This window comes from Pleurodeles waltl, chromosome 7 (genome assembly GCF_031143425.1).
Source record: "Pleurodeles waltl isolate 20211129_DDA chromosome 7, aPleWal1.hap1.20221129, whole genome shotgun sequence".
Taxonomy (NCBI): Eukaryota; Metazoa; Chordata; class Amphibia; order Caudata; family Salamandridae; genus Pleurodeles; species Pleurodeles waltl.
Genome location: NC_090446.1, coordinates 311,369,230 through 311,384,850, shown reverse-complemented (window position 1 = coordinate 311,384,850; position 15,621 = coordinate 311,369,230). Strand labels below are relative to the sequence as shown.

Below are 15,621 nucleotides of genomic sequence, written 5' to 3'. Positions count from 1 at the left end.
AAAAATATTGTTAATTAGATTTCAATGAAAACATGTTTCCTCCTCAGATACTAAATGATTATACACCATTTTGGACAGTTTTACTACCAGAGATCAGATGAACACAGACATTTTCTTTACTAGATACTGTCCTATATCTATGTTTACCAGGTAACATGCATACAAATGTGAAAATTCCAAATACCAGTAACACAATATGGATATTGACACAAATTTAAATGACGGAGTTGAAGGAGAGAAGGAGCATGCAAGAGAGCTCGAGGCATAAATCTACTTTGTTTAAAACAGTATTAGCAGGACAGTAGTCATGAAAAGACTAAATTACTCACTGCCGGCTGGAGTGCTGGAAGCGGAGTCTCAAACTGAGGTTGGATGAGCTGCAGAGGTTCATGCTTCACATTCAGCTGTTCATATGCCCTAAAGAAAAGAACAAAAAGGAAAAGGTGAGAAGGAAGCAAAGAGAATCACAGAGTGCGCACAAGTTACATTTACTAAAGAACGTGAGGTGGGATGACTGTGTGTTCGTTTCATTACTGGTATCTGGTTTTAGTGTTTTGAGTGAATATTGCACCTGAAATGTGGCAACACACAGAGGAAAAAAAACATTTACTGAATCAGAGAGGGAAGGAAGATATGGCTGAGGGATTGACAGTTTGAATATTAGTGGCAGAAGGAGAGCGGGCCGGATAAGGAGAAACTTACAAGCAAACGTGTAAATGTTCATTAAAACATCGGAGAAGGCATACAAGAATCAAGACGCATAAACAAAGCAGACAAGGAAATTGCAGTATAGAGAAGAGTTGGCAGTGTGAGAAACAACAAAGCAGGAGACGCAACACACGAGCGTCAAGTGAGAAGAGAAAGCAAACAAATGAAACAACCAACTTACTGAACTCCAACATCCTACAGTAGTAGCTCAGCAGAGCATGAAGGCACCTTGTTGAGTTCTACTTGATAAAATACATGGCAGAAATAGAACATTACTTCAGCTAGCTGAAAACTGATATCCGCTTGATACTGAATCATGACAAAGTGCACGTATGCTTGTCACAGGTATGATACCAGTCAGCCACAAAGCTATTCTTTGAGCCAGGTATTAGGTGGAGGAAGCAGCACACTGAACAAGTTACTTACCTTTGGTAACACCTTATCTGGTATAGACTACCTAGCCACAGATTTCTTACATTAGGATATTCACCACGTCGAATTTGAGAGGTACCTATGAGCAATGGTAGGTGGCATAGTTCATATCTATGCTTTCCGCACCAGAAGTGAAGACATGCAGTGTTTATATAAGCACCACCCCAGCGTGCTGATATCAGTTTGTTTTCGTGACATTTTCATGCCAGAAGCATGGAGCCACAACAGAATGTAGATGGACCAATGTGCAGATACTAAGGACCTACAAGGGTTACACCCTGTGTAGAGAAATCGGTTAGCGGAGCAGGGAGGATCAGTAAGGAATCTGCGGCTAGATAGAGTCTCTACCAGAAAAGGCATTACCAAAGGTAAATAATTTGTTCATCTGATAGATACTTCCAGATTCAGACTCCTAGCTTTAGATATCCAAGAAATACCTCCACGGAGGGGGGTCTGCAAATAGATTTAGACCAAAAAGTCCTGTGGGACCGAACAGGCAAAGTGCTTGTCACAATGGACCTGACTGTCCAGGCAGTAGTTATTGATAAATGTACGCAGAGAACCTGCATTGCAGCTGTCCAGGTCAGGGACCCTACAAGTTAACACAATGATTCCAGCCTTGGCGCTGGTGGAATGAGCACGCAGACCCTCAGGGGGTTGCTTCTTCACCAGTGCATAGAATATTTTAATAAAGAGCACAATCGTTCTTGAGATGGTCTGCTTCTGCATGGCCTTTCCTTTCTTTGCCCGATGGACCCAATGAATCATCCACAGTGAACTATTCGGTATGAACACTGCAGAATAAGAATGCTCTTTTTGGGTCTTGGAGGTGGACTCTCCTCTTTGGAAGGGTGAGGCTGATCACAGAAGGTAGGCAGTGTGATGGTCTGGCCTACAAGAAAGTGTCTCTAATTTCTGCAAGAAAGGGGCAGTGTTCTCAAAACCAGTTTGTCTGGGGAAAAAGACTGCATAATAGGAGTGCACAGAGAGCATCTGCAGTTCACTAACCCACCTGGCCAATTTTACGGCCACTAGAAAAGCTGTTTTAATGGTCAAAAGGGAACAGGGCAATTGTGCATGGGCTCAAAGGGCGAGCATATCAGGATGGTCAAGACTCGGTACAAGTCCTATTGGATCATGAGGATGGGTTCAGGAGGAAGTAGATGTTGCAGTCCTCTTAGAAAAAAAAGTCCCAACATGTGAATTTACCAGGATGGCAGATCAAGCAACCACAAGAACATCTATATGGCTGAAAGTTATAACTGTACCAAAAGCCAAGTCTTTCTGGGCTAACAAGAGAACAAACAACATAACCTCAGAAAAAGGAGTATTGTGGGGGTTGGATTGATCAACAATATTGGAAGCATACCAAGCCACAAATTTGTCCCAACGGAAGGCATATACAGTCTTCGCTGGGGGATACTTGTCTGCCAGAATAACATCACAGGCCCCTGTAGGGAGGTAAAAAGTAGTCAAGTGCTGTTGCTCTGTCTCCATGCATGAAGATGGTGTGCGCCGGTTCAAGTGCAGGGCCCTGCCCTGTTGCTGTGACAGTAGATCCTCTTGATGGGGCAGCCTGATCAGACGACCAATGCTTATAGTAAGGAGTACAGAATACCATACTCTCCATGCCAAATCCTGAGCCACAATATTGACTTGGGTCCCATCGGTCCTGATCTTCTTGAGAACTCTGGGCAGAAGTGGTGTCGGCAAAAGGCATACAGGAGACCTGAGCTCCACCTGAGACAATAATGGTTTCTGAGCAAGAGTCACCTTGAAAACTTGAGTGTAGAAGTGCTGATACTGCGCTTTCTCTGCAGTGAATAGATCTAACCAAGGTTCTCCCCAATCGTTGAAGAGACCTTACGCCACCTCCGGATGGAGACTACACTTATCATCCACTAGGCACCGACAGCAAAGTTAGTCTGTTCTGACATTCAGAGAATCGCCAGATGGTGAACCACCATGAATATGTATTGACGTTCCAGTCATGTTAAGAGATGCAGGACCTCTTGACACAGGATCCAAATACCCACTCAGCCCTGTTTGTTGCAATAACACTTAGCTTTGGTGGTGTCCGTAAACACCTCAACCAGCCATCCCTTGACAGAAGGAAGAAAGGCTTTCAATGCAGGGCAAATCGCTGTCAACTCCAACTTGTTGATGAGGAGCCGATGCTCCGCAGGAGACCAGAGTGCTCTCTTCTACACCTTTTCTGGATTGCCACCATGATCCAGGAGGGGGGACACGTCACTAGAGTCAGCTTTGTGGGTGGGGGGGAAGGAAGGGGCTGCTGTTCCAGTCTCGATTTGTCTGCCCACCACTGCTGATCTTTTGCAGTTCTCTCTGATATATGGATCAGGTTGGAGAGATTCCCCTGATGATGCGCCCACTTGGAATTCAGTTTCCACTGCAGAGCCCCACATTTGTTAACAGCGGGATGCAGGAGGCCACACATCTGGGATAGAGGCTGAAGCATCAGAATCAAAGCATGAAAATCCTGGACTTGCTGCCCCGGATTATAGGCCTCAAATTGCACTATGCCCAGAATGGCTCAGAGAAAGGGAGCGTCTGAGAAACATTCAAATGTGACTTTGGCACGTTGATAGTGAACTCCAGAGAATGGAGGACGACGCTGTAGTCTGGAGGTAAGACAACCTCCTAGGGTGAGCCCACCTTCAAAAGCCAGTTGTTGAAGAAGAGAAAGATTAGAAACTCTGACCTACACAGATGTGCTGCAACCACCACCATCCTATTGGTGAACACCCAAGGGGCGCTCAGGAAGCTGAAAAGGAGCACAGCAAACTGAAAATGCTCATGGCCCACACCAGGTAACACCCATGGGCAGGAAGGATCGGGGTGTCGAAGTAGGCATCCTGCAGCCTCCAAGGCAGACAGAACCTGAGTCAAAGTGAGCATATTAAATGTCTCCTTCAGGAAGAAGTTGAGAGGGTGCAAGTCCAAAATAGGGCAAAGGCCTCCATCTTCATAAGGCACCAGGAAGTAGGGGGAATACCAACCACAAGCTGCTTCTGATGCAGGCAACTTCTCAATGGCTCCTTTGGCTGAAACAGGCTGTAAGTCCTTTACTTCCTGATAAAGCAGGGAGAGGTGGTCCTCGGTCAGCCAGTTTGGGGATGGTGACATGGGTGGAGGGGTTTCTAAAAAGGGGATTGAATAGCCCACACTGAACAATTTGAAGTACCCACGTGTCTGATGTTACGGACTGCAAGTAAGGCAGGTGATGTCAGCTTGAGCCACCCACTAGGTGCCTGTGATGGTAAGAAGGCAAACTAAAGGGATTCTGAGGATGTTGCTGTCGGGCTTCACCGGAATGGGCAGACATCTGGCTGTGTCTCTTGCGGCTTATTTGAGCTGTGGCCACGGCCACGAAAGATCTGAAGGACTGGGGGAGGCAGTGGGCCTTGATAGCTGGGAGGGATTGGACGCAGCTGGTAGCCTGACCATTGCCACAGAAAGGGCGAACAGCAGAATGAGATTGACATGGGGTCATTGAGAGGCCAGGGACCAGGCAGTGACCAGACTGTCCTTTGAGTGCTCCTGTGCAGAATCTGTCTTATGGCCGAAAAGGCAGGTGCCATTGAAGGGCAAGTCCAAAAGGGATGCCTGGACATATTCTGAAAAGCAAGCAGATCTCAACCAGGAGTGGTGTCTGTATGGTGCACTTTGCTATGACCCTGCCATTGGCCATAGCTTTTGTCACCAGGAGCAGGACAAAGGCGGTCTGCAATTGCCCTGTACACATTAGCCCCTGTGCAGTGCTTGGCCCTCGCCCCAAGCAGGACATCAGATGGCTTCATTAAAACGGAGGGGAGGTTCAGTGGGGGTGGCTGAAGCACTTCTGTCAAGACTTTCGTCTTAACTACCACTGATCAAAACATAAGGTCCAGGACCTCAGCTGCCCTGATCACCCACCATGGCAAAGGAAGCCCTTTTCTTAGTAGTCGCACTAGGAGAAGAGATGAGGCCAGTGTCTTCTGAGGTATCCAGACTTCTGGCATCTGCCAGTTCCTCATACCAGTCTTTGGGCTCTTCTAAGGGGAGCTGGTAACCATACGGATCCTCAGATCCACTCCAATCATACTCCTCACAGGACCTGTCGAACAGAAAAAGACCCTGGCTCCGGCTCGGAAGGTTGAGGGTCTGGCCGGCACAGGAGTCTACATCAGTTAATACCAATCCCGCTCTTTATCAGAGTTAGGTATGATGATTAAGTTGGCACTGCCGCCAAGCCACGGCATCACTGGACCTGGCTGTTGGAAAGGTTGAGGTCTTGCGACCACAGCCAGTCCGGCTCCAGCACCAGATCCTTTGTGCCCGACTAGTGTGAGGGCGGCTCACTGGCAAAAATCCATTAGGGGCATCCGACAAACCTATGGGGCCCAAAGATACTCCACAGGGGTTCAGCCCACCCCAAAAATGAGGTGCATAGTCTCATAACATTCACGTAGTTGGGTGGGCATCACTTTGGGACCCACAGGGAGGGGCAGAGCAGACCCAGAGGCAGGCACCAGAGCTGAAGCATGGGAACCGGGCCTAGAATGGCGATGTTGTTTCTACGCCTCATGTGATAACTCGGACCCGCGCGACGAAGAGTGCTTCGACTTCTTGTGGGATGCACCCGATGCACTTGAGCATAATAACAAGTGCCTGAAATGGTTTTATGAACATGAGGTCTTTGAGTTGTGGCACGGCTCCAAGCACTGAAGACAAAGGAGATGTGGGCCTGTCAAATACATCTGCCTGTGACAGGAACCACAAGCTTTAAACCCCACAGGTTTTTTTTGGGAGGAGAAACATCCTTTACACACTAGGAAACAAGGTCTCAAAAAAAGGTCATCAAAACGTAAAGAAAAGTTGTCCAAAAAATTGACTTGGGGAGCTCTCTCTCTTCAGATCTGTGCTGGTGGTGCAGAAAGAAAGAAATGTCATTGTTCTGGGGTGGCTCCTACACAGATACACGCATGTCACTTCCAATACCGTTGACATGGATCCGAATGAAGCCACTTAATGGTGCGCAGAGGTACTGCTCGAAAATTTCCAGATCCAGTCTGATGCCTGAGGACTATTATAAGTTGCGAAATCTGAGGTTGGAAGTCTCTATCAGATAAGATCCCTCAGACAAGTAACCAACCAAGAGCTCCACATACAATTTCCCTCTACCTTTATCTAATCTTTCCTTCCCTTTTACTCAATTCCTGGTGACTCCATCCATTAAATGCATTCAATGGCCTTAGCAGAAGCTTAACACATTAATGAATTAGAAATCTGAGAAAACATTAAAATGTGTGGACCGCCTGTTCCAAAAAGCTTCAAAGAAATTGAGTGATATGATAGAAGTACGCCTAATTCAGTAAGATTAAGACACCACACACACTGATAAGGCAAGGCATTCAAGGGGTTTATAAGGTGTGATTAAATAAGGGATCCCTTGTCATTATACGAGGGTGTTTGGATTAATTGGCAATTCATTTACAATTTGTAAATTGCTTTACCACCACGCACTGTGAAAAAATCCAAACACAAAATTGGAAGTTTATTCTCTTGAGAGTTCTATAGGGAACTGCCACCCGAACCTCAGCAGAGACTGGCTCATGCAAGATTTTAGTACCCCTTAACATAAGAATGAAGTCGGGCTAAATAATCTTGTCCTTCCTAGGTCAAAGGTGTGCTTTCCCACTAAAACAAAGCTGTCATATACTCCAAAGGAGCTGCAGTCAATCATTGCTTCAAACAGCGGGTTTTAAACTGCAGAAGTCGTTTGATGGCAAAGTACTAGGTATGTATACTGATTTGGACTGATACCTAATTAAACTGTTATTGCATAGTGGCTCCAAGCTATTTCAAATCAAGATCTCATTGACACTCCAAAGTAGATTCTAGTCAAGGACATAAATTTCCTGCCCTGCTAAATATAAATACTAAGATTTAAATCAATATTAGTAAAGTAATTAGATCTGAGCTTGACCCGTGTGCAGAATTTAGCAGTACTACTGACAAAAGCAGGTAACCTTCTTAAATTTATTATTCAACCATTAATAAATGTGATAAATGTGGTGTGTAAGGAAATGCCTCCTTGGCATGGTTACCCCCTGACTTTTTGCCTTTGCTGATGCTATGTTTTGAATTGATAAGTGTGCCGAGGCCTGCTAACCACGCCCCAGCACCAGTGTTCTTTCCCTAACCTGTACTTTTGATTCCACAATTGGCACACCCTGGCATCCAGGTAAGTCCCTTGTAACTGGTACCCCTGGTACCAAGGGCCCTGATGCCAGGGAAGGTCTCTAAGGGCTGCAGCATATCTTATGCCACCCTGGGGACCCCTCACTCAGCACAGACACACTGCTTGTCAGCTTGTGTGTGCTGGTGAGAACAAAACGAGTAAGTCGACATGGCACTCCCCTCAGGGTGCCATGCCAACCTCACACTGCCTATGCAGTATAGATAAGTCACCCCTCTAGTAGGCCTTACAGCCCTAAGGCAGGGTGCACTATACCATAGGTGAGGGCACCAGTGCATGAGCACTGTGCCCCTACAGTGTCTAAGCCAAACCTTAGACATTGTAAGTGCAGGGTAGCCATAAGAGTATATGGTCTGGGAGTCTGTCAAACACGGACTTCACAGCACCATAATGGCTACACTGAAAACTGGGAAGTTTGGTATCAAACTTCTCAGCACAATAAATGCACACTGATGCCAATGTACATTTTATTGTAAAATACACCCCAGAGGGCACCTTAGAGGTGCCCCCTGAAACTTAATCCAACTACCCGTGTAGGCTGACTGGTTCTAGCAGCCTGCCACACTCGAGACATGTTGCTGGCCACATGGGGAGAGTGCCTTTGTCACTCTGTGGCCTGTAACAAAGCCTGCACTGGGTGGAGATGCTATCACCTCCCCCAGGCAGGAGCTGTAACACCTGGCGGTGAGCCTCAAAGGCTTACCCCCTTTGTTCCAGCACCGCAGGGCACTCCAGCTAGTGGAGTTGCCCGCCCCCTCCGGCCACGGCCCCACTTTTGGCGGCAAGTCCAGGAGAGATAATGAGAATAACAAGGAGGAGTCACTGGCCAGTCAGGACAGCCTCTAAGGTGTCCTGAGCTGAGGTGACTAACTTTTAGAAATCCTCCATCCCCCAATAGGGATAGGAATGTGCCCCCCTCCCCTTGGGAGGAGGCACAATGAGGGTGTATCCACCCTCAGGGTTAGTAGCCATTGGCTACTAACCCCCCCAGACCTAAACACGCCCTTAAATTTAGTATTTAAGGGCTTCCCTGAACCTAAGAATTTAGATTCCTGCAACTTACGAAGAAGAGGACTGCTGAGCTGAAAAACCCCTGCAGAGAAGAAGACGACACCAACTGCTTTGGCCCCAGCCCTACCGGGCTGTCTCCCTCCTTCAGAAGAAAACTGCTCCAGCGACGCTTTCCCCAGGACCAGCGACCTCTGAATCCTCAGAGGACTGCCCTGCTTCCAAAAGACCAAGAAACTCCTGAGAACAGCGGCCCTGTTCAACAAAGACTGCAACTTTGTTTCCAGAGGAGCAGATCTAAAGACCCCTGCAATCCCCGCAAGAAGCGTGAGACTTGCAACACTGCACCCGGCGACCCCGACTCGACTGGTGAAGAAACAACGCTACAGGGAGGAGCCCCAGGCGACTCCAAGACTGTGAGTAACCAAAGTTGTCCCCCCTGAGCCCCCACAGCGACGCCTGCAGAGGGAATCCCGAGGCTCCCCCTGACCGCGACTGCCTGACTCTAAAATCCCGACGGCTGGAAAAGACCCTGCACCCGCAGCCCCCAGCACCTGAAGGATCGGAACTCCAGTGTAGGAGTGACCCCCAGTAGTCCCTCTCCCTTGCCCAGGTGGTGGCTACCCCGAGGAGTCCCCCTCTTGCCTGCCTGCACCGCTGAAGAGACCCCTTGGTCTCCCATTGATTCCTATTACGAACCCGACGCTTGTTCGCACACTGCACCCGGCCGCCCCGCGCTGCTGAGGGTGTACTTTCTGTGTGGACTTGTGTCCCCCCCGGTGCCCTACAAAACCCCCCTGGTCTGCCATCCGAAGACGCGGGTACTTACCTGCTGGCAGACTGGAACCGGGGCACCCCCTTCTCCATTGAAGCCTATGTGTTTTGGGCACCACTTTGAACTCTGCACCTGACCGGCCCTGAGCTGCTGGTGTGGTGACTTTGGGGTTGCTCTGAACCCCCAACGGTGGGCTACCTTGGACCCCAATTTGAACCCCGTAGGTGGTTTACTTACCTGCAAGAACTAACATTACTTTACCTCCCCCAGGAACTGTTGAAAATTGCAGTGTCCACTTTTGAAATAGCTATATGTGTTTTATGTAAAAAGTATATATGCTATTGTGATTATTCAAAGTTCCTAAAGTACTTACCTGCAATACCTTTCAAATGAGATATTACATGAAGAATTTGAACCTGTGGTTCTTAAAATAAACTAAGAAAATATATTTTTCTATAACAAAACCTATTGGCCTGGAATTGTCTCTGAGTGTGTGTTCCCCATTTATTGCCTGTGTGTATGTACAACAAATGCTTAACACTACTCCTTTGATAAGCCTACTGCTCGACCACACTACCACAAAATAGAGCATTAGTATTATCTCTTTTTGACACTATCTTACCTCTAAGGGGAACCCTTGGACTCTGTGCATGCTATTCCTTACTTTGAAATAGCACATACAGAGCCAACTTCCTACATGGCAGTACAAGTGTTCCCCCTAGGATGCATGCTCACCCCAGCCTCCCTCCTCATGACACGCAGTAGGAGGCTCTAAGCGGCACAAAGATAAATCTAAAGGTGTGTTACTTTTTCCCGTTTTAAAGAAACAGGTTTATTTTATTTCATTAGCATCCGGGAGGTCCGCATTTTGAGAAAGGATCTCAACTTGTTAAGCACAGTATACAAATTGTGACATGCTGCTGCACCTACCGACTTCGTGATTACAATGCTGTTTGATTATTTATACTGGGAAGTGACTACAACTGCTGTACAAGGATCTCAAATTCATGTGGGATATATGGGAGAAATGCGTACAAACGCTTTGCTGATAAAGATCTCACTTCAACAGAGTTGAATTGATGCAACACTTTCACAAAACACTTTGTAGAAACTGGAAAGACAGCGTCCGTGCTTTATTTCAGCCGGAGGTGGCCGAGGTGGACAACTGGCACTCATTTTCGGCAAATAACACTTATTTTTCTGAACCAGGTGTTTACCGAGACCAAGAGAGGAAAAATTAATAAATAAATAATATGGAAAAAGTAAGAAAGAGTAAAGAGGAAACTCCATCACAGAGGGAGAAAAAAGGAACCTGTTAGAAAAAGGGGACAGGGGTGGTCTGATAGTATATTAAAAAGGCCGGTGGTGTATTGAAAACGCTGCAGGTTTGGAACTTGGAGTGCCAACATTTAATTTCACCGGCCGCAGGCTTCTGAGCAGACCTTTGGTTATCAGCACTCATTCTTTTACAAATTAAGCATTGATCAGAGTGCAATGTCCATCATTCCGAAAAGAAAGTTTTTTAAAAATAATTTAATCTTGTTCCTCTGATAAAATGGTGTGTGTGGAAACAGTCCAACATGCTTGATCCAATATGAATAGCTGACATAGTACAGCGTTTGTGAATTCCCGACCAAAAAAAAACCCCTTCTATAAATAGAGGTCCAGGAACAGGCTCAGTTCCTACCAAGGCAGCGATGCTTTACAGTTTACATTTCAATTTTTTTTTAAATTCATCTTGCATCTCCTATCAGTACTTGCTTTTACAGATGTGTTTCTGTATTTGTTTTATGCAAAATAAAAGCATTGTATAGTACACATTGTGTACTAAGTGCCTTCTAAGTGTTTGGGTGTGATCAACTTGTGGATGGATGCTCATGACTGGACATGATTGAGAGATCTGGAGTTGAGGTTAAATATAGTGCTCGTTTTCTCACAGTGCCTATCATTGGGTCATGGTGCTCATAATACGTGATCATCCAATCTTTGGCTTCAATGTGGAGCGCACAAGACAATGGTCACATAAGTGTCTATTGTAATTTCCATTTATTTGAAGGACTAACAGACTGGAAGACTACAGGGAAAACTGGTTTGAATGGGAAAACAGGAGTGTATGAAACATTTTGAAGACGACCCCTTCCACAGGCATTAATAATTAATTCTGTCTAATATTTTCAGAAAATAAATATTTTCATTTTAATTATTTACATCACAATCATAGTTATTTATCTATAAGATGCTGCTAGCAAGTATTAGCAACAGTATGAGGCACAGGGTTTTTCTTTACAAGTTTTAACCCACATCCTTAATTACAGATGCCATCTTGAAAAGGATTCCTACATACCCTTCTTTGGTACATAACTTTTAAAGACAGTCTACACACATTTTATTTCATCCCACTTAAAGCACTGGTGGTTCTGTTGCCTGCCTGCCTCTTAGCTAAATACACCATACTGAAATCATAAACCCGGTTCAATTATAGTAGCTCTAGACAATGTACACGCCATTTACTGTTGAGTTGACTAATAAATAGCATTGTTTTTTTTTGCCTAATGGGGGGGGGGGGGGTGACAATACAGAAGACATTAGTAAATCCACCTGTCTATTGTTTCAATAATCCCCATTGCTACTTTTGCCCTATACTTTGGAACACAGCTCTTAAAGACCAAAACTAAAAAGTTACAAAATCATAATCACAATCAATAATGAATTATCCCCGATGGTTGTTGTAGGACGGTAGGGGAGGCCGCGGAGGAGCTCCCATCATGCTCTGCGGCTGAGACATCGACGACACAGTGGGAAGGCGCGTTTGAGGGAGTCAGACGCACTACGGTCGCGCTGAGGCCCGATCGGGGGAAATTTTTTTGTCTCAACGAGATTCATTAAGTTACGCACCGTGTGCATCCCGGCTGCCCCCTGCAATAAAAAGATACGAATCCGGATTGCGTGCAGTGATCTGTGCAAAGCGGAGGTGTGCAAGTGGTAGAAGCGACCTTCGGAGTACCTAGGGGTGGAGCAACGCCCCCAGTGAAGACGGTGAGACGGTTGTTCAGTAAGGGGAAGGGGTGAGACATCTGTGGGGGCCTGTGGGGGAAGGGAGCTTCCTCCCACAATCATTGAAGACTGAGAGTCTCCCTCACCCCCCCCCCCGTTTAAAGAAAACAAAACCCAAAGAAAGAGACGATTCACCTTTTGAGTGAACCACGTTTTGGAGTATCACTCCCACCTGAATTGCACTGTTATATTCTGGGACATCAAGTCTTCTCAGCATAAAACCCCTTCTAAAGAACTTTAAGTGCTATAAGGGGGGTAAATAACCAACGTCAGACCTCCTGACAATATTACCAGAACAATCCTGAGTAGCTATGGAAGCGGCTTGTGTAGCTACAGGTGCAGCTTGTGGCCCTTGGGTACTCCGGCTAAACACAGAAAAATGGCACACAGTGCTCAACCCATGGCGCAACACTCGCCAACAATACGCCGATCCCCACGAACTACAGAGCAAGGGCCGCCTTGTATCAAGAACTGCCAAACCATCTCAGAACGTTAGAGGTAAGCGTCCAACTCCTTTTGACAAAACGGCAAATATGGATCGAAGCGCAAGCACCACCTTCCTGGAAGTTAATGGCTCAACCCATAGCCATGTCCAGCCTTTCAGCCTAACGTCCTTGACGACTGTTATGGCGGATCTTCGTTCTAGTTTCATACTGGAGAGGGCCACAGCTGGGCACAATGGAGAACAGGACCTTGGCGCAGCTAATAATCCAAGCCTTGTTCCCAATCAGCCGGCACAATGCCCTAGCCATGAAATTAACAGCAGTGAAACCCAGGATGTTGGCTTGGGACACAAGCACCTATATCCCTTGTTTAGCAGTGGGGGTGGCAGGGGGTTTAAAGAAGGTCTCTCCGGGCCGCTGAATGGTGTAGTGAAATATGTGTTTTTGACCACTGACTTTCTGTTCCACCACTTTGCACCTGGATTAGTTGTCTAGTGTTCATCAGTTGCAGACTACATTTTGTATTCAGTTTAGCTGCCTATTGACTTTATCGTTGCGTTAGACACTGCCATGTTAAATGTGTTAGTATTTTTCCACATTGTAAATTGTGCTTATTTTCATGCTCTTTCTCCGCGAAGAGCTAGGTCATATTATAGGGGAGGTAGGCAGTCAGCACGATTAGAATGTACCAGACTGATGTTTATAGTGCAAGCAGGGAATGGCTCGGGCTTGGGAGAGACAACTTCGGAAACTGGCCAGTTCCAATCTGTTTCTTTCAACTCTGACCTAAATTAACCAGCATGTTTGAATTGCTAAATGAGGGGTTTTTTCCCCAGAAAGCTCCTTCTGGTTTTTTAAGGTATAAAAGACCCAGTGCGACAGCGAGACAGTGGAGTGGCCTCTATCAGGATTCTTGACGTCAGATGCCTGATATTTGTCCAGTGAGGGTGGTAATCTCTTTCTCGCAGTCGAATGGGGCCATCGTCTTGCTGGCATGAGAAAGATGAAGAGATTAGCAGGCCCTACGGTGATTAATTTTTACTTCATTATTTGCTTTGCATAATATAATCATAACTACATATATTTGCTGTGTACATTGCAGTTGAGAATCATTTTGGTATATTTTCCTTCCATTGCTGTGACTATTTTTAAACGTGTGCTTTTAACATGCTAACCTCCTTTTTAGGAACCTCGTGGTGAAATAATAATAAATGTCTTCTTTGAACTGAGAAGTGCATTCCAGAGATTTTGGTCAGCTCGGTCATTAGTGAAAGCAAAACAAATGGCTACATTCCCACCCCGATGGCAGACAGCCCTTCCTTAGCCACACAGTGTGACCCAAACTCCTGCATCCTTGGGGGAGAGACTACAAGTTGGTCCCCCATTAATGTGTTGGTGAGTGGGTCTCTCCAGCTGGAACAAGAGCAGGAGAGCTTCAGGATCAGAGCCAAAGGTGGCATTGGTATCCCTACTGAAACTTTGCTCCTCCAGATTTTAAGTGAACTGACATCCATGAAGATCTCACAAGAAGAGGCAAATCAGAAAACGGAATCACAGTTAAACTCACTCTGCAGTAATATGCAGCAATCCAATTCTCGCATCAAGGACGTAGAGCAGCGAGTTTCAGATCTGAAAGATGTTTGTTTGCATTGGGCGCCATCAGTTGCAAAATGTCAGGCAGATGTTTTGGATCTGCAGATCCGGCTAGACGATGCTGAGAATCGCTAACGCTGATCCAATTTGAGATATACAGGGGTGCCGGAAGGGTGCAAAAATGTGCAGACTGACTCAGACTTAATCACCGACCTTATTACACGATATGTCCTTTTCGAACCAATGGATAAACACCTGGATCTCTCCATTATGCAGGCCCTTCGGGTGCCTGCAGTGCAGTCTCGTATTGCGAAATTCCCCTAAACTATATTGGTAAACTTTGGTGATTTTCGCATTAAAGAATGTATTTTGCATCAGGCGATCAAGAGTAAAGTACAGCAGATCCCCGGAGACTTTACCTTCAAAATGTTCTCAGATATGTCTGCTGCCGCCGCTCGTCGGCAGAGGGAGCTGAAGGGGATGATACCTTCATTTCAAAAAGCCGGCGCCCCGGCAGGACTCATGCAGCAATCTAAACTCAAAGTTCTTTTCAAGGGTCACTCGAACATAGGTCATACAGTTGATGCTCCTACGACACTTCTGCACTCAATACAAAATACAGATGGGCTGGGTTGAAAAAGGGACAGTGTATTCAGGCTGGAAATTCTCACAGGAATGATTGTATTGTTGATGTAAAACTTAGCTCACCACTTAGGCATTTGTTTTCAATTTCCTCTGCAGATAACAGTGACTAGGGTGCCATGCCAAGGCACCTGATCAGGGGAGACTGGGAAAAAGGGGTGGGTGGTGATCCCGGATAGTCCAGATGGGAGGCCCCCAGATGTTGGCCACTAAAGGGGGTGTGAGGAGTTTGGGGGACGACGACACCGGGGGAAGCAAGGGGAACAAGATATAGTCACACTTCACAAGAATTCAACTATGTAGAATTAGGAGCAACAAAGTCTATAATGTCAATGATAGTACAAAACGTAGGGTGTGCCAAAGCTTTTTAGCAGGTGTAGTCAGTCTATTTTTCTAGCAGTTCATTAAAATAACTTAATGGTAGGGCTAAACCCTTTATTACAAATCATTTCTTATAATGTCAATGGGTTAAATAATAGGAGGAGGAAGGGCGCAATTGAAAAATGGATTAAAACATTGAATCCCTCTATAATCTTACTACAAAAAACCCATATCCTGGCAAAAAAAATAAAAAATCAGGGGCTTTATGAAGTTTAAAAAATGAATAGACTATAAGGCGTTCGCTGTGGCTACAGCCGCTCAGAGGTACTGCTGTTTTCTTAGCCAAAAATTTTGGGGCTCAGGTCCTCGATTTCCTAAGTGAC

General features: G+C 46.0%; 1 protein-coding gene and 1 long non-coding RNA gene across 4 annotated transcripts in view; one reads left to right on the top strand and one right to left on the bottom strand.

Annotated features, from left to right (window-relative positions):
* IFT52 (intraflagellar transport 52) overlaps positions 1–15,621 on the bottom strand; it is a 492,806-nt gene that overhangs the window by 152,484 nt on the left and 324,701 nt on the right. For all 3 annotated transcript variants that reach the window (XM_069243757.1, XM_069243756.1, XM_069243758.1), the window contains one exon: positions 330–417. In XM_069243757.1, the coding sequence (XP_069099858.1) occupies positions 330–417 (88 nt within the window). The remainder of the gene's footprint in view (positions 1–329; positions 418–15,621) is intronic.
* Positions 12,353–15,621, top strand: part of LOC138304056 (uncharacterized) — a 276,848-nt gene continuing 273,579 nt past the window's right edge. Inside the window, exon 1 of the long non-coding RNA XR_011205488.1 lies at positions 12,353–12,737. This is a non-coding gene — a long non-coding RNA (uncharacterized lncRNA). The remainder of the gene's footprint in view (positions 12,738–15,621) is intronic.